Below are 14,280 nucleotides of genomic sequence, written 5' to 3'. Positions count from 1 at the left end.
ACACATGCACTTATACATCTCAAAAGAGCCAAAGCAGCCCGGCCGGTGGCTCAGTTAATTGGAGCATCACCCCGGGCACCAAAAGGTTATGGTTCGATTACTGATCAGGGCACATACCTAGGTTGTGGGTACAATCCTCTGTCGGGGCATGTACAGGAGGCAACTGATCAATGTTTCTTTCTCTCTCTCCCTCTTTCCCTTCCTCTCACTTTCTCAAATCAATTAAAAAACAAACAAATATATCCTTGAGTGAAGATTTAAAAATATTAATATTTTTAAAAGAATAAAAACGAAACATGGATCATTGCTTTGTTGTATAAATGAAACTTGGTTTTTGTTATCAACTTTTACTGAATATTTCTTCTTACACTTTGGCAGAGATGGGCTTTTCACAAATTTTATGAAAATGCTTGAAAGGTAGTAAGGATTGTCATTTGAGTCCATTTAAATTCCAAATATCAATTTATTCTGTTATAAAGTCCCCCTCCAGCCATGGCAGTTGAGCCAGTATCAGTGTGAGGGTTTGCCCCCAAAATTAATCTGGAGGATTGATGGGAAGTGAGCAGCTCGCCTTCTGTTCTTTCTCCCAGGTTTGTGAGCTGCCTCTTAGAGCAGCCCGAAGTGCTGGTGGTGGGCGCGGGAAGAGGACACGCCGGCAGGATCATTCACAAGCTGTTTGTGAACGCACAGCGGGTACGTGAGGCTCCTCGCTGACAGGCTGTGGCTTCGCCAGCCCTCTGCTCAGTGGGGCGCTGTTTTGATTCCGACACTTGGCTGCTTCTACAGCTGCTGGCCCCGTGTGAGCCTGGGCATTGCGTTCAGATGTTGCTTTCTTAATTTGATAGGGACTCAGTGGCCAATGGCCAGTCCTGGGCTGTAGGAAAAAATGTCCACTACTTTCAAATTAGAACGGGCTCAGTTTTACTGGTCAGACTCCATGTACAGCAAATGGTTTCACAGCTTAACTATGAAGTTAGTAAGTCTGTTTTTGTAACGGTGAAGAGGTTTCCTAGGGAGGAGGCGCAGGGTGTCAGAGTTTGGGGATGGAAACGGGCTTCACGGAAGAAGCCTGATTTGAAACATCGGCTTTATCATGACTTCTGCTATGGAAGCACGGGTTTAGAATCAGATCACACCTTCTGACATCCTAAAGCACTGAGATTGCCATTTTCATAGAGATGCTGCTAGTTAGCCTTTGTACTGATGCTCTCTGTACCGCTCTGTTTATGGGTAAGAGGTGCTGGCATCCCACGGTGACCTCATGTCCCGGCTCGTTAACCCTAAAGGTTCTGTTAGAATATTACCCAGTGCACTACATCCCGGGGCCCTTACTGACACTGAGGCACTGGAATGACCCAGATTTGAAGGTGTGATTCTCAGAATCAAATAAGAAAAAGACTTTTAATGGGTTTACACAAGGAGTAAAAACTTCATAATCTCCTTTGAGTTTATCTGGAGTATTCTATTTAATATATCAAAATCATGGCCAAATATATTGATCTGAATTTTTAGGAAGAATTAAAATCTGAGGTTATTTATGAGGGTAGCTCTTTAAATTTAAAAACTAAGTATTTTAGTTCCTTATAAATGCGAGTTCTAGAAAGCAATAGATAATTACTTTGATTTGTTTTGTTTTTTTGTCTGGCATGAAAGCAAGAACCGACTTTGTTTTCACACCCTATGTCTTCTTCGCCTGCTTACTCACCAGATGCTCATGAGCTCATTTCTTGTTATGAGAAATATGAACTTTCCTCATATTGCAAAAACTCTCCTTAGTTTCTAAAATTTGTGTGTTGAGGATTTAAAACCTAAAGTATTCATATATTTAATGCTGAGAGTGTTACTTGTTTTGAATAGTTAAGCAAAATTATTCTCCCCAAAATGGAAATATCCTCCAACCCCCCTACCCCCCACCTCCCAGACTATAAGTAAAGGCTCATTGTAAAAATTTGGGCAACACAGAAAATTCTAAAGGAATCATTAATCACATTAAAAATTAATCACATTAATCTTACTCCCCACTGAAGGTCATGCTAGCATTTAACAAGTAGTGTATACAAATATATGTATATTTTATAAAAATAGGAATATATATATATATATATATATATATATATATATATATATATAGAAGCCTAAGTGACCATTAGGATGGAACAACCAGTCGACCAGTCGCTATGACGTGCACTGACCACCAGGGGGCAGACGCTCAATGCAGAAGCTGCCCCTGGTGGTCAGTGCACTCCCACAGCCAAACTCCCACGGCCCCTCCACTCGACCAGCAAACCTCCCATGGCCCCTCCCCCCAGCCAGCCAACCTCCCGTGGCCCCATAGGCCTCGATTGCCAGCCAGCCCGAAGGACCCCACCCAGGCATGAATTCGTGCACCGGGCCTCTAGTCCTATATAATAAAAGGCTAATATGCAAATTTTCCCTTTGACCAGGAGTTCAACCAGGGGGTATGGCCAGCCGGCCAGCCAACCTCCCACATCCCTTCCCCCAAGCCAGCCAGACCCCACCTGTGCACAAATTCAGGCACCGGGCCTCTAGTATTATATAATTTACTTTATTATTCTTGATGTCCACACAATATAATTACCTTTCTACATCAATAAATATAAGAGTGTATCATCTTTTCGGGGCCTCATCATATAGCCAATCTGAAATTGTTCATTCATCCCACATTACTTCAAACTTCCATACCTCATGGTGAATGTTTTCAGGGAATTGGCAGACCAATCCATAAAACAAGCACTTGTTGGTACATTTCTCAACTCAGTCCTTAAATGCCTGGCTAATGAAAACTATTTAAGTTTATTCTTTTTTTTTTTTCATAACTGACATTGTATGTCAGTTTACTAATATAGGCACATAGTAATTTTATATATTCATACATTTTAGCCCTGGCCGGTCTAGCCCAGCAGTTAGAGTGTCTTCCCGAGCACCGAGAGGTCATGGATTCAATTCCTGATCGAGGGCATGTACCTGGTTTCAGGTTCACTCCCCGGCCCCTGTCCAGGCAGGTGCAGGAGGCAACCAATCAATGTGTCTCCCTCACATGGATGCTTTTCTCTCTCTCTCTCCCCCCACTTCCACTCTCTCTAAAAATCAATGGAAAAAATATCCATTGGTGAGAATTAACCAAAAAAAATCATACTTTGTTGTTGTTGTTGTTGTTGTTGTTGTTGTTGTTGTTAATCCTCACCTGAGGATATTTTTCCATTGATTTTTTTTTAGGGAGCGTGGAAGAGAGAGGCAAAGACAGAGAAACATCGATGTGAGAGCACATCGATTGGTTGTTTCCTGCACGAGCCCTGATCATTTTAATTTTTCAGTTATACTCATAGATTCTGTGCCCTGCCAGTGTGGTTCAGTGGTTGAGCATCGACACATGAACCAAGAGGTCACTGGTTCAATTCCTGGTCAGGGCACATGCCCAGGTTATGGGCTCGATCCTCACCCAGTAAGGGGTGTGCAGGAGGCAGCTGATAGATGATATTTCTCTCATTGATGTTTCCATCTCTCTATCCCTCTCCCTTCCTCTCTCTCTTAAAAAAAAACATTTTTTTAAAAAAGAGGTAGATTTTTGTTAAATCATTTTCCCATTAAATGACATTCTGTACGTCACCTGTTGAGCCATCAGATGCATGAGTAGTGGGTATGTCTGCTCAATTTGATAACTAGGTGTGTTGTATGTTTGTCTTGATAATTCTTTTGATAGAATCATGTTCCTTAATATAGTGCATGCTGTCTGAAATAATCTTGAAATTCCTTGTCTCTTTTTAAAACCATCTTGCTTGGTTTTGTTTCCCTTTCATCACTGTTTCTTTTCTCACCCTTTCTCAAGCTGACTGAATCTTCTGATGAGGTAACAAACAGCCTTGTCCCTCATAGTTTCTTGTTCCTCCCCCTCCCTCTAACTCTGTAAGATCATTAAGACTATTGACCTCTTTAATAGTTTGGATTTGACATACCTTTCTTGCTGATTCTTGTATAACATAGTTTCATATTTCCATTGCCAAAAATATTTTTTTTCCAAATCGGGTATTCAGAAAGAAATACAGTGATCAGAGAAATGAAACAACTATAGTGATCAGAGTTAAAATTAAGAGTAATTGAATATGTATTTTATGCAATTTTAATGAGAAAATAGATGCCTTTGATATTGAGAACTTCGCTTTTGTTGCCATTGCTGCGTTACGTAGACCTCACTGCTGCCTCACACTAGCTGCCCACAAACAAAACCACTGGCCCTAGTTGTATTTCGACCAGTGAACCTTAAAAAGAATTGGAACCCGGCATAAAAACACCTTTCTAGCCTCTGAGAGAACCAGCCCCATTACTGGACTGAGGACGTCAGACTCTGTCTTGGGTCTTTGCTAGAAGAAACACAGAAACCAGCACATTTTCCCTCTTCATCAGATATTTGAATATGGCCCCCACTTTTTAAAGCAGATTGCCCGGCAGTCATTATCCCTTCTGTCTCTCTCACCAATTTATTTGTAATCTCTGGCTGCTCATGTAGTGTTTCAAACTTCTTGTATTTTCTGTGTTGTGTTCTTGAGTAATCATAACATAGTTGACAACATTACTGAATAATGTAGAACATTTTTCTGCGTTTATCATGTTTATTCATCTGTCCTTCATAGTGATCTAAGTTTAGCACCGACTTGATCTTGAATTTAGCATTTGATTCTATTCAAGGCTGCAGCCATGGCTCCACCGGAGGAGGAACTGAAGAGAGTGGGCTCCGCGGAGGAGAGAAGGCAGAACTCGGTGTCCGACTTCCCACCCCCTGCTGGCCGGGAACTCATTCTGCGCACCACGGTGCCCCGCCCCGCCCCCTACTCCCGGGCTCTGCCTCAGCGCATGTACAGCGTTCTCACCAAAGAGGATTTCCGGCTGGCAGGTGCTTTTTCATCAGATACCTCCTTCTTCTAGTTCTTCCTGGTCCACCCCATTGAGGCTTCAGAGCCGTGCTGACCCCTTCTGTGGGAAGGAGGTTGTGCCGGTCGGAACCTGGGAGGCATGAAGAGGGCCTGTCCAGTTGAATGATCGAGGTCGTACTGGCATCTGAAAGACTTTGGTGCCAAGCTTGGGCTGGGTAGTAGCTTGTGGGGCCCAAGGTAATGGGCTTGAACTGTTGAAAGATTTTTTCCCCAAAGAGATGGCCCTTGGGGTGGGGTCGGGGACCAAAAATGCAGGAGCTCTCTGTGCTCACTCTGGCAAGACTGTGTTCATTTATTCCTTCTGTGACTGTCCCTTAGGCTGTGGCCTTGCATCTATAGTCTGTGCAAACTCTTCTTATTTTTATTAGTATCAAGTATGCAAAGTAGAGGATCTGTTAACTCAGATTTCTGGGTGTTTGGGAGGTAGAATCTATTCCCAGAATCTGTGTTTTTAATATATTAAATGGCATTCTGTTTATTCAATCACCTGGTCACCATTTTTATTATACTAATTAACTTTTGATGAGCATTTTGAATATTCTAGGAGAAATCCTAGAGTTTCACATAGTTTATGTGTTTTTCCGTATATGACCTAAATGTATTCCTTCTGATAAAACTATATCAAATGTCACTGCAAATTAGTTTGATACCTACTAGTATCTTGTAAGGCTTCTCTTACTTGTTTTGTTTTGGGTGCCATGTAAAAAGATAGCCTGCAAATTATTGTTCTCTCCTTCCCTTGTTGTTCAGTATGCATTCCTTTTGTGTGGTTGCTGGTTGGATACCATATTTAATGAAGTATAACAAAAATATAGTCTTGGTACATAGAGATTATCATGCAGTTAGTATAATTTGGTGTATGTGCTAATGTAATGAATAGAAGATTATTTCAGTGAACTATTTTACTTTTGTATTTTAGTTAAAATGAAAATAATTGGTGGGGATATGGAGTAGGACTAGCATAAGGATGACCACAGAATACTTCTAGTTGTCTGATGATCAAGATCTATTATGTTTGTGTTGCTATATGGCCTTTGTTCAATAATCTTAAATCTATTTTTAGGCCTAAAGTTCCCACTTTAATCCAAAGTAAAAAATGCTTATAATGAAGCATAGGCCTTGCTGTGAAACTTTAAATAATTAATAGATCTGTGTAAACCTGTTATATTATTTTTGTAAAAAAAAAGTATGTGTGTACATATTTAAGAGTGTGTGTGTGTGTGTGTGTGTGTGTGTGAAGGAGGGAGGCCGGTTGATCACCGCCGGCCTCCACAGAGCTCTTCTCTGAGATGCTGGACTGGTTGATGGTGCACCACAGAGATACAGTGAAGACTAAGTCTGTCTGCTTTCCAATGGGACGTTAATAAGAAAGACACATTTTTACAGAGAGAGGTTGGACTTCAAAACGGCATTGTGAGTCTAATAAAAGGAAGTGCTGCTTTCTCTGGCTGGTTTTCTCTTCTTTTCTTCCCTCTGGTGTTTATTCTTATTTCAGTTAATTTTATACTGTCTCAGCTCTTGCTAAATATTTGCAGCCTGCTGGGTCTTGCAGGGATCTCAAGAATATTCTTTGTGTCTTTTAAAATGGAACTTATCCCATTTTACTTTCATTATAGTTAAGTGTTTATTTCACAGGTATTTTTAAGAAATAAAAACCAGGTACTGTACTAGGCAATGAAAACAAAACAGAAACCGGAACTCCCTCCTCCTTTCAGTCACCTTCGCGTCACTGGGAAAGGCTGATACCTCGCTGCCATAAAGCGGAGAGTACAGCCCACCAGGTATGCATGGGAGGCCCAGCATGTCCCATATCACTGTCGTCACTCATTCATTAGCGTGGAGAGGAATACAGGCAATAGCAGTGATGCAGGGAAGGTACTGTGGGAGAGGTTTCTCACTCACGCTAGGGATTAGGCGAGTCTGTCTAGATTGAGAGCAGAAGGTGAGTAGGAGCTGACAAAGAGGGGGAAAGTGTGATAAATGGCTTGCAAAAAACTACAATAATTCCCCCATCCTTATGTATTTGCCCTAATTTATTGGGATTTCACCACTGCTCCCATCACATGGAATTCATTTTTCCACCCCTTCAGTCTGGACTTACCCTTGTCTTTCCTTCATCAGTGGACTGTTAGCAAGCGTGACACAGGCCAAGAGTTGAAAGTACTTGCACACTGGGCTGCCTTCTCCTCCTGCAGGAACCTGAGACATGCGAAGAGCCCGATGAAGGAAGAACATTGGGGAGGTTTGTGATGCAGAAGTTAGCTGATGCAGGAGGGGATAGAAAGAGTGTTATAGGTGAGGAAATAGAATGAGCCAAACTCAGAAGCAAAAGAAACTATCCTAAGAGCCAGCATTTCCATTTGTGCGGAATGTGGAACCCAGTGTGGGAAGAGGTGAACAGGTGAGATCAGGACGTTCTGTGTAACCTCAGCAAGGAGTTTGGGCTTTATCTCAAGACGGGTGAGTTGCTGAAGAGTTTTAAGCAAGGGTGTGGCAGGGGTTAGATCGCAATTTAGCAGGACAAACGGATTGGGGAGTCTGGGAAAGTGTATGCATGTCCTAGTTCTTGCGCTAAATTGGAAAGTAGCAATTATATGGTTGGTGTTTTTTCCTCTTTCGTGCTTTGTACTGTACTGCAAAGAGCCTGACAAATGCTCACGGCACCCACGTGACTCCTCACGTGGGCCCTCCCACGCCTGTGTATTCCTATACCACGCGAAAATTCGGATTTCTCTGCAGGTTGGGATTTTGTAAAGTCCAGTAAGCATTTACATTTATTTTCCATTCAGCAAGTGTTTATTGAGTGCCAACTCTGTGCCAGGCACTATTCTGGGCAACAAGGATTCAGCAGTGAGCAGGACAGATAACAGACCGTCGTGGACATGACAGGAAAGGACACCAGTGGGAGGGAAGGGCTTTGTGGACGGGGGACAGGGAAGGCCTGAGTGGTGACATTTGAGCAGAGACCTGCATGGAGTGAGGGGTGCCTCAAGAGTGGCAGATGATTCTAGACGGGGCTAGTGAGTGCGAGCCCAAGGTGGGTCAGCTGGGTTTGTTGGAGGCACAGAGAAAGGGCCAGTGTGGTTAGGGTTCGCGAAGGGAAGAGCGTGCAGGGAGGAAAGGGACCAGATTACACACAGCATTAGGATTCTGTCCGCCTGACTGAAGGGGAGCATGGTGGATGGACTGTCATAATCGGACATGAGTCCTCCCTTGGCTGCTGGTGGAGGATGCACTGCAGAGGCAGAGGTGGGAGAGGAGGAGGAGGGTTGCCAGAGGAACCACCCAGGTAGACGGAAAAGATAGAAATACGTTCTAGGAGCCGAGAATAACAAATAGTTGAAGGAGGTGTCAAATGCCATTAAGATGTCAGGTAAGAAGAGGACTAAGAATTGGCTGTTGCATGCCTGTGTGTGCAGAGTAGCAAATGCAGTCCCAGAGGTCACGCAGTTCACACTGGGAAGGAACAGGAGCGCCTGGAGGGAATGTCGTCCCCCGACCTGAGTGCCCGTCACACTTCTGTCCCAGCCAGAACGGGTGTGGTTGCTGCTGCTGCTTGCCAGGAGCTGAAGGGCAGGAGCACAAAGTCACTGTCTAGTTATTTTCAAGCCAATGATAACCCTGGTCCCGGCCCACTGTTGCTGCCAGCTCCTTCCTTCTGGGCAGGCAAGGTAATGGAGAGGGCTTGACACTCAACAAATTCTGGATGGATGGGTGGGTGGGTGGATGGATGGATGGATGATGGATGGATGGGTGGATGATGGATGGATGCGTGGATGGATGGATGGATGGATGGATGGATGGATGGATGATGGATGGATGGGTGGATGGATGGATGATGGATGGATGCGTGGATGGATGGATAATGGATGGATGGATGGATGGATTGATGGGTGGATGGATGGATGATGGATGGATGCGTGGATGGATGGATAATGGATGGATGGATGGGTGGATGATGGGTGGATGGATGAGGGGTGGATGCCTCTTGATGGCAAAAGAGTCCCCACTGTTATGTTTGAATCTCTGGACTCATATTTGGCCTTTGGGCACCATAAACCAGAACATTTCGGAATATTAGCTCCTGAAAGGCAGCATTTCTCTAGCTGGGAAGTGGGACTGGGCATCAGCCTGAGAAAGGGGGCGTGGCTAATCTCAAAATACAAAATAAAGCTAGTTCATAGCCTCACGACTCCTTCGCCAGCAGTTTTTCACCTGGCAACTTATGCTGTCTGACAGGTAGTCACGCAGGAATCTGCCCCTCACCCCGCAACAGGCTCACCTACTGCAGGCAGCTTTCCAGGGCCGAGCTGACCCAAGGAAGGGGCTGAAAGGAAGGCCCCACTTGGCCCCACTTGGCCCCTCCTGGGAGCGGACAGGAGCCTAGCGGCTCCGGCTGAGTCTCTGAGTCTCTGCGAAATGCTCCTCTCGTCCCCACCGGGCCAGCCTCCCCGCCTCGGCAGCAGGAGAGTTCTCGGCAGCTGCGGGCAGAGATCTTGGTGCAGCTCAGAGGCTCGCTTCCCTGCTGCCTCCCAGCCAAGGAGTGTCGTGAAGGGGGTGACATCTCTTCCCTATCAGGTTGGAAAAAAAGAAAGGATTCTTTTTCCATGCAAAAACCCTGATCGAATATTTGTTTTTTGTTTTAAGTTTGTATGTTTGTAATCCCAGAATAAGGCGGGCCAGTGGCTTGTGAGGCAGAATGTGTGCAGGCGGGGCTGTCTCATGCTGCATGAGCTGCTAGTTGGGGTCAAAGCTGGTGAGTTGACCGGAGTGCTCAGGCCTGTGATGAAAGGTATTAGCCACTGTATTAGTTTCCTGTGGCTTCTGCAACAAGTAACACCAGCTGGGGGGTGCGGGGTGTTAACAGAGGCTACAGTCTGGGAGCAAGGTGCTGGCAGGGCCACGCTCCCCCGGAAACCTGTAGGGGAGGACCCTTCCTTGCCTTTTTCTAGCTGCTGGTGGCTGCGGGCAGCCTTGGCATTCCTTGCCTTGCAGCTGCAGCACTTCTGCCTGTCGTCACATGGCCGTCTCCCCTGTGTGTCTGTGTCGCATGACACCAGCCACCCTGCTGCAGGGTGGCCTCACTTGCATGGATTACCTCTGCAATGATCCTATTTCCCAACAGGCCGCCTCCAAGGGACTGGGGTTAGGACCTGAACAAAGCTTTCTTTTTTGGAAGGGGTGGGGGTCGCATTAACCATAAAAGCATCCTTCACAGCCAGCCCCACCTGGCTGCTGTGGGCCATGGAGCTGATGGGTCTAATCCCGGCCTTCCTAACCGGCCTCAAGACGCTGGGCTGGGACCTAACCTCTTCCAATGCCAAAATGGGGACCAAAGAAAAGAACAACCAGGCTGTTAACAAATTAAACAATCTGAGACGTGCCCAGCACGGTGCCCGGTGCAGGACACATAGGGTTTGTGTGAACTGGCCCAAGTGGCCCCGTTGTGGACGAGTGAGTGGTTAGCTGTTGGACACAGGCTCCGCTGCGAGGTGAGGACAGCTGCCAAGCCGGCCTTCACAGGACTGCCAGGTAGCCTCGTCGCAAGGAAGGCGACTGAGAAATGGACCCTCCCATCAAGTGGACTGCTTTCTGTTCACCCCTTTCCCGTCCATGGAGGAAGTTACGATGAAAGGCTGAGGAGACTGGTGAGGTGGGAGTCAGGCAGTGGCATCGCACGTGCCAGGCCGAGGGCCTTAACTCGGAGGCCCCTCCTGGCCGGGGCGGCCGGAGCAGAGCGCAGGGAGGAGCAGAGCGCAGGGAGGAGCAGAGCGCAGGGAGGAGCAAGGCTGCTGCAGCGGCCACGGCCAGCCCCAGAGCTTCGCCCGCGGTGGGGGGCTCGGCCCTGCTGAGTGCAAGTGCAGAGGCTCCGAAGGTCTGGGCAGGAACTGAGAGCAAGCCCGGAGGCCGGCGTGGGGACCAGTGGCCACTGCAGTGAAGGACGAGGTGCAGCCTGGACATGGAGGTGGCACTGAGTGGCCAGCTGCTCTGAGAGGGAAGAGCCTGGCCTGGGGCTGGGGGCACGCGCTCAGCCCCCGCGCAGACCCCAGAGGGGGCGCTGCCGCCTGTCCTCCGGTGTGCCACGCCCTTCCTGTGAGGGACACACGGTGGGCCATGTTTCCCAGGAAATGCCCCTCCGGCTGGCGCAGAGGCTGAGGTGCCCGCAGCAGGGCCCATCCTTGCTCATGTTCTCGAGGAGGATACGGGCCTGGTTTCTGTCTGGATGTCGGCCTCACCAGGCAGCCAGGGCCTGTGGTTGAGACGACGTCTGAGTGCCTCGTGGCCTCTGCGGGTCTAGCGCAGTGCCGTCCTGTGCGGGCACGGGCTGTGGGCCTTCTCTGTCGTCTTCGGGACGGTGGCCTGGGAGTTTGTGACGGAGCATCAGTGACATTCCCTCTGCCCCTGGGAGGTTGTCTGAAGCTCGGATGAAGCAGACGCCCTGCAGGAGCTCGGGTGGAGGCACTCGGCTCCCACACGCACGCCTGCTCGCTTCCCTCTGAGGACGCTCCAGCCGTGTCGCAGTGACCTCCGTGGCGGGCCTTTCCCTCCGGAGCATCCAGCCGTGGTCACCGGAATCCAGGTCCCTTCCGACCCCCCTGCAAGCGTCCTCCCCTTCACCTCCAAACGGCTGGGGTTCGCCCACACTGCCCAGGCCCGAGCACATCTCGGTTATGAAGCTCAGGTGTGGCAGGGCCACGGCTTCTTCATTTTCTCCAGGGCTTAATTTCCGTTTTGAGGCCCCTTAGTCTTGATTAAATCAGGATTCTTGTCCTGTTTCCCCGGATCCCATAAGTGTAGCAGGTGGAGCTATGTAGGGAGTGGGGGCAGGGCCAGGCCCAGGCCTCACAGGTTTATTTTTTTTAATATATTTGTATTGATTTCAGAGAGGAAGGGAAAGGGAGAGAGGGATAGAAACATCCATGATGAGAGAGAATCATTGATCGGCTGCCTCCTGCACGCCCCACACTGGGGATCATGCCCGTAACCCAGGCATGTGCTCTGACCGGGAATCGAACCGTGACCTCCTGGTTCCTAGGCCGATGCTCAGCCCCTGAGCCACGCCGGCAGGGCCTCCTGGGCTTCTCTGATCCATTCCGAAGGACATCCATGAGAAGCCCTGGCCTGACATGACCTGGGCCATCAGCTCCGCAGGCTGTGCTAACCCATCAGCAGGCCTGTCTGCTTGGATGCTCACCTGCAGGCGGACGAGGAGGCTTTATGTCTTCCCGCCCAGGGACCATTCCTGCCCCCTCCCCCAGGACTGGCTGGATGAGGCGCCTCAGGGTTTCCCACCACCATCCGGTGTGCAGGACTAGCCCGGAGCTCCCCCACCAGGCTGGGCCACTGGGCTCTCTGGGCGGCTCAGCACACGCCCCTCCCCCACCTGGGCAGGGGAGCAGCTCGACCGCCCCCCTGGGTTTCTGATGCCCGCCTCCTGTCGGGGCTCCCTCATACCTGCCCGTGGCTCGCTCACTGCAGGGATGTCAGAGGCAGCCACAGGGCTCCTCAGTGACCTGCCAGGATCTTGGGGTGCTCACCAGGGCACCATTATAATGAGGGCAGGTGAGGGGCGGACGACAGGGAAGAGCTGGTGGGATCGTGGCTGGTGGCCCTGGGAGGGGCTGGGGCAAACGCAGGGCGTGGCACTCGGCGAGAAGAAACCCGTGAGGAGCGGGAACCGGACGGGAGCCCTTGGTGGCCTGATGGGGCTCAGGCTTCCTGGGGCACTTGCTTGGGGGCAGGGCAGCATCTAGAGCAGAGGACAAGGGGCCACTGGATTTCGAGGCGAGTCCACTAAGACTCCAGAACCCCAGGCTCCTTAGCCCGGTCGTCCAGCGCGGGGAAGTTCCAGGAAAACCACTCAGGCCCGTGAGTGAGGCTGTGGATTTGCTCCTTTCCCTGCCAGGCGTCCCGAGTCTGAGCCCAGTGTTTGGTCCTTTCCATCCCTGTCCCGGGAAGTCTCCTCGAGGCCGAGCTGAGATGGGAGCGCGGGGCTGTGGCTGCGTGAGTGACAGGGACTGGCAGGGCCTCGCTCCCTGACCGCTAACACTGCCCTTCTCCGGGGCCAGGTGCAGCCTGGGGCCTGTGCCGCCCACTGTCCCAGCACAGCCCGGGGGCCCACCCTCCAGGCTCTTGCTTCCGGACCAGCACGCATTGCTGCCTCTTGCCCTGAACCCCTAGGCCCGGGAGCCCGAGACAAACATGGCTATGCCCGCTCATTCTAGGAGGTCCCTGAGCCCAGACATCTCCCAGGCACCCACGCTCGGGAATGGCTGAGCCCTGACCCTCCCCGGATGGGCTGCTGGGAGGGGGGCTGTGCCTCTCAGGCAGCCATGGGGAAGGGGGGGGGGGCGCAGGGGGAGGGAGCAGCCTGGCCGGTCCCACAGTCCCCAGGGCCTGACCCTGGCTGGCCCAGGCTGCAGAGAGGACTTGCCGGACTCTGGCCCAGGCACTGCCTCGGTTTGCTTGTGTCTACAGAGCACAGTGCTGTGCTGCGGCAGGGCAGCCAGGCGGTTCTAGAATTCTCTCTTCTGAGGTCACAGAGACAATCCCAAGGGAACAGGGCAGGCACCTCAGATTGCAGAGCCCCACCGCCCGGGCGGACTCTCACTCTGCGCATTGGTGACGATGAAGAAGCAGCAGTCCTGTTTTCCTGGGGTCTCCAGACCGCCCTCTCCCATCCCCTTTTCCCCTGCCTCCTCCCCCTCTCCTGCTTCCCTCCACCCCTGCCTTCTGCAGGCCCCCACTCTGGGCCCCCGGCCTGGCCCTCCTCCTGCTCCCCCACCTGGCCCAGCCAGGTTCCCGTCTCTCACCAACGGGCTCCCTCCTCTCCTGGGAGCCCGCAAGGCCGGCAACCTGCGCAGGTGCCCTGGGGTCCCCTGCTCCCCCTGCCCTGCCAACCCCCCGTCCCCTCTTTCCATCCACCCTGTCCGCCTGGCCTCCCTCTCTTCCTTTGCCCTGCACCCCCCTTCTGGTCCTTCTCTGGCTTCCAGCCACCTGGACAGATGGCTCACCGGCCCCTCCCCTCCCGCCCAGTCCCCACTTCCCTCCACAGCCCCTCCCTTGGGCTACCCTGCCAACTGTGCCAGGGGCCAGGAGTCCCTGCCATTGGGCACCCAGACCTTGCAAAGCTTCGAGAGCAGGGCCCCTTCTGGGCGCAGGGAGCAGAATGCGGTGGGCAGCAGCCACAGGTAATCCTGGTGGCCCCCTGGACAGCTGGCTCCACAGTGAGGTCTTCGCCATGTGGCCGGCGGGCCCATGTCGGCGGGTGGAGGCCGGGCCACAGGCCAAAGGAAATGTAACAAGCTCCCGTGTGTCCACTCGTGGGCCC

The 14,280-nt window shown here is 50.7% G+C and overlaps 1 protein-coding gene across 2 annotated transcripts in view; it reads left to right on the top strand.

Moving 5' to 3' along the window:
• Positions 1-6,392, top strand: part of RAB3GAP1 (RAB3 GTPase activating protein catalytic subunit 1) — a 123,685-nt gene extending 117,293 nt beyond the window's left edge. For both annotated transcript variants that reach the window (XM_079781910.1, XM_079781911.1), the window contains 2 exons: positions 591-693; positions 4,705-6,392. In XM_079781910.1, coding sequence (XP_079638036.1) covers positions 591-693; positions 4,705-4,941 — 340 coding nt within the window. In that variant the 3' untranslated portion in view covers positions 4,942-6,392. The remainder of the gene's footprint in view (positions 1-590; positions 694-4,704) is intronic.
• The last annotated feature ends 7,888 nt before the right edge of the window (positions 6,393-14,280 follow it).

Source organism: Cnephaeus nilssonii, assembly GCF_951640355.1.
Source record: "Cnephaeus nilssonii genome assembly, chromosome: 10".
NCBI lineage: Eukaryota > Metazoa > Chordata > Mammalia > Chiroptera > Vespertilionidae > Cnephaeus > Cnephaeus nilssonii.
This window is presented reverse-complemented; position numbering and strand designations above follow the sequence as displayed.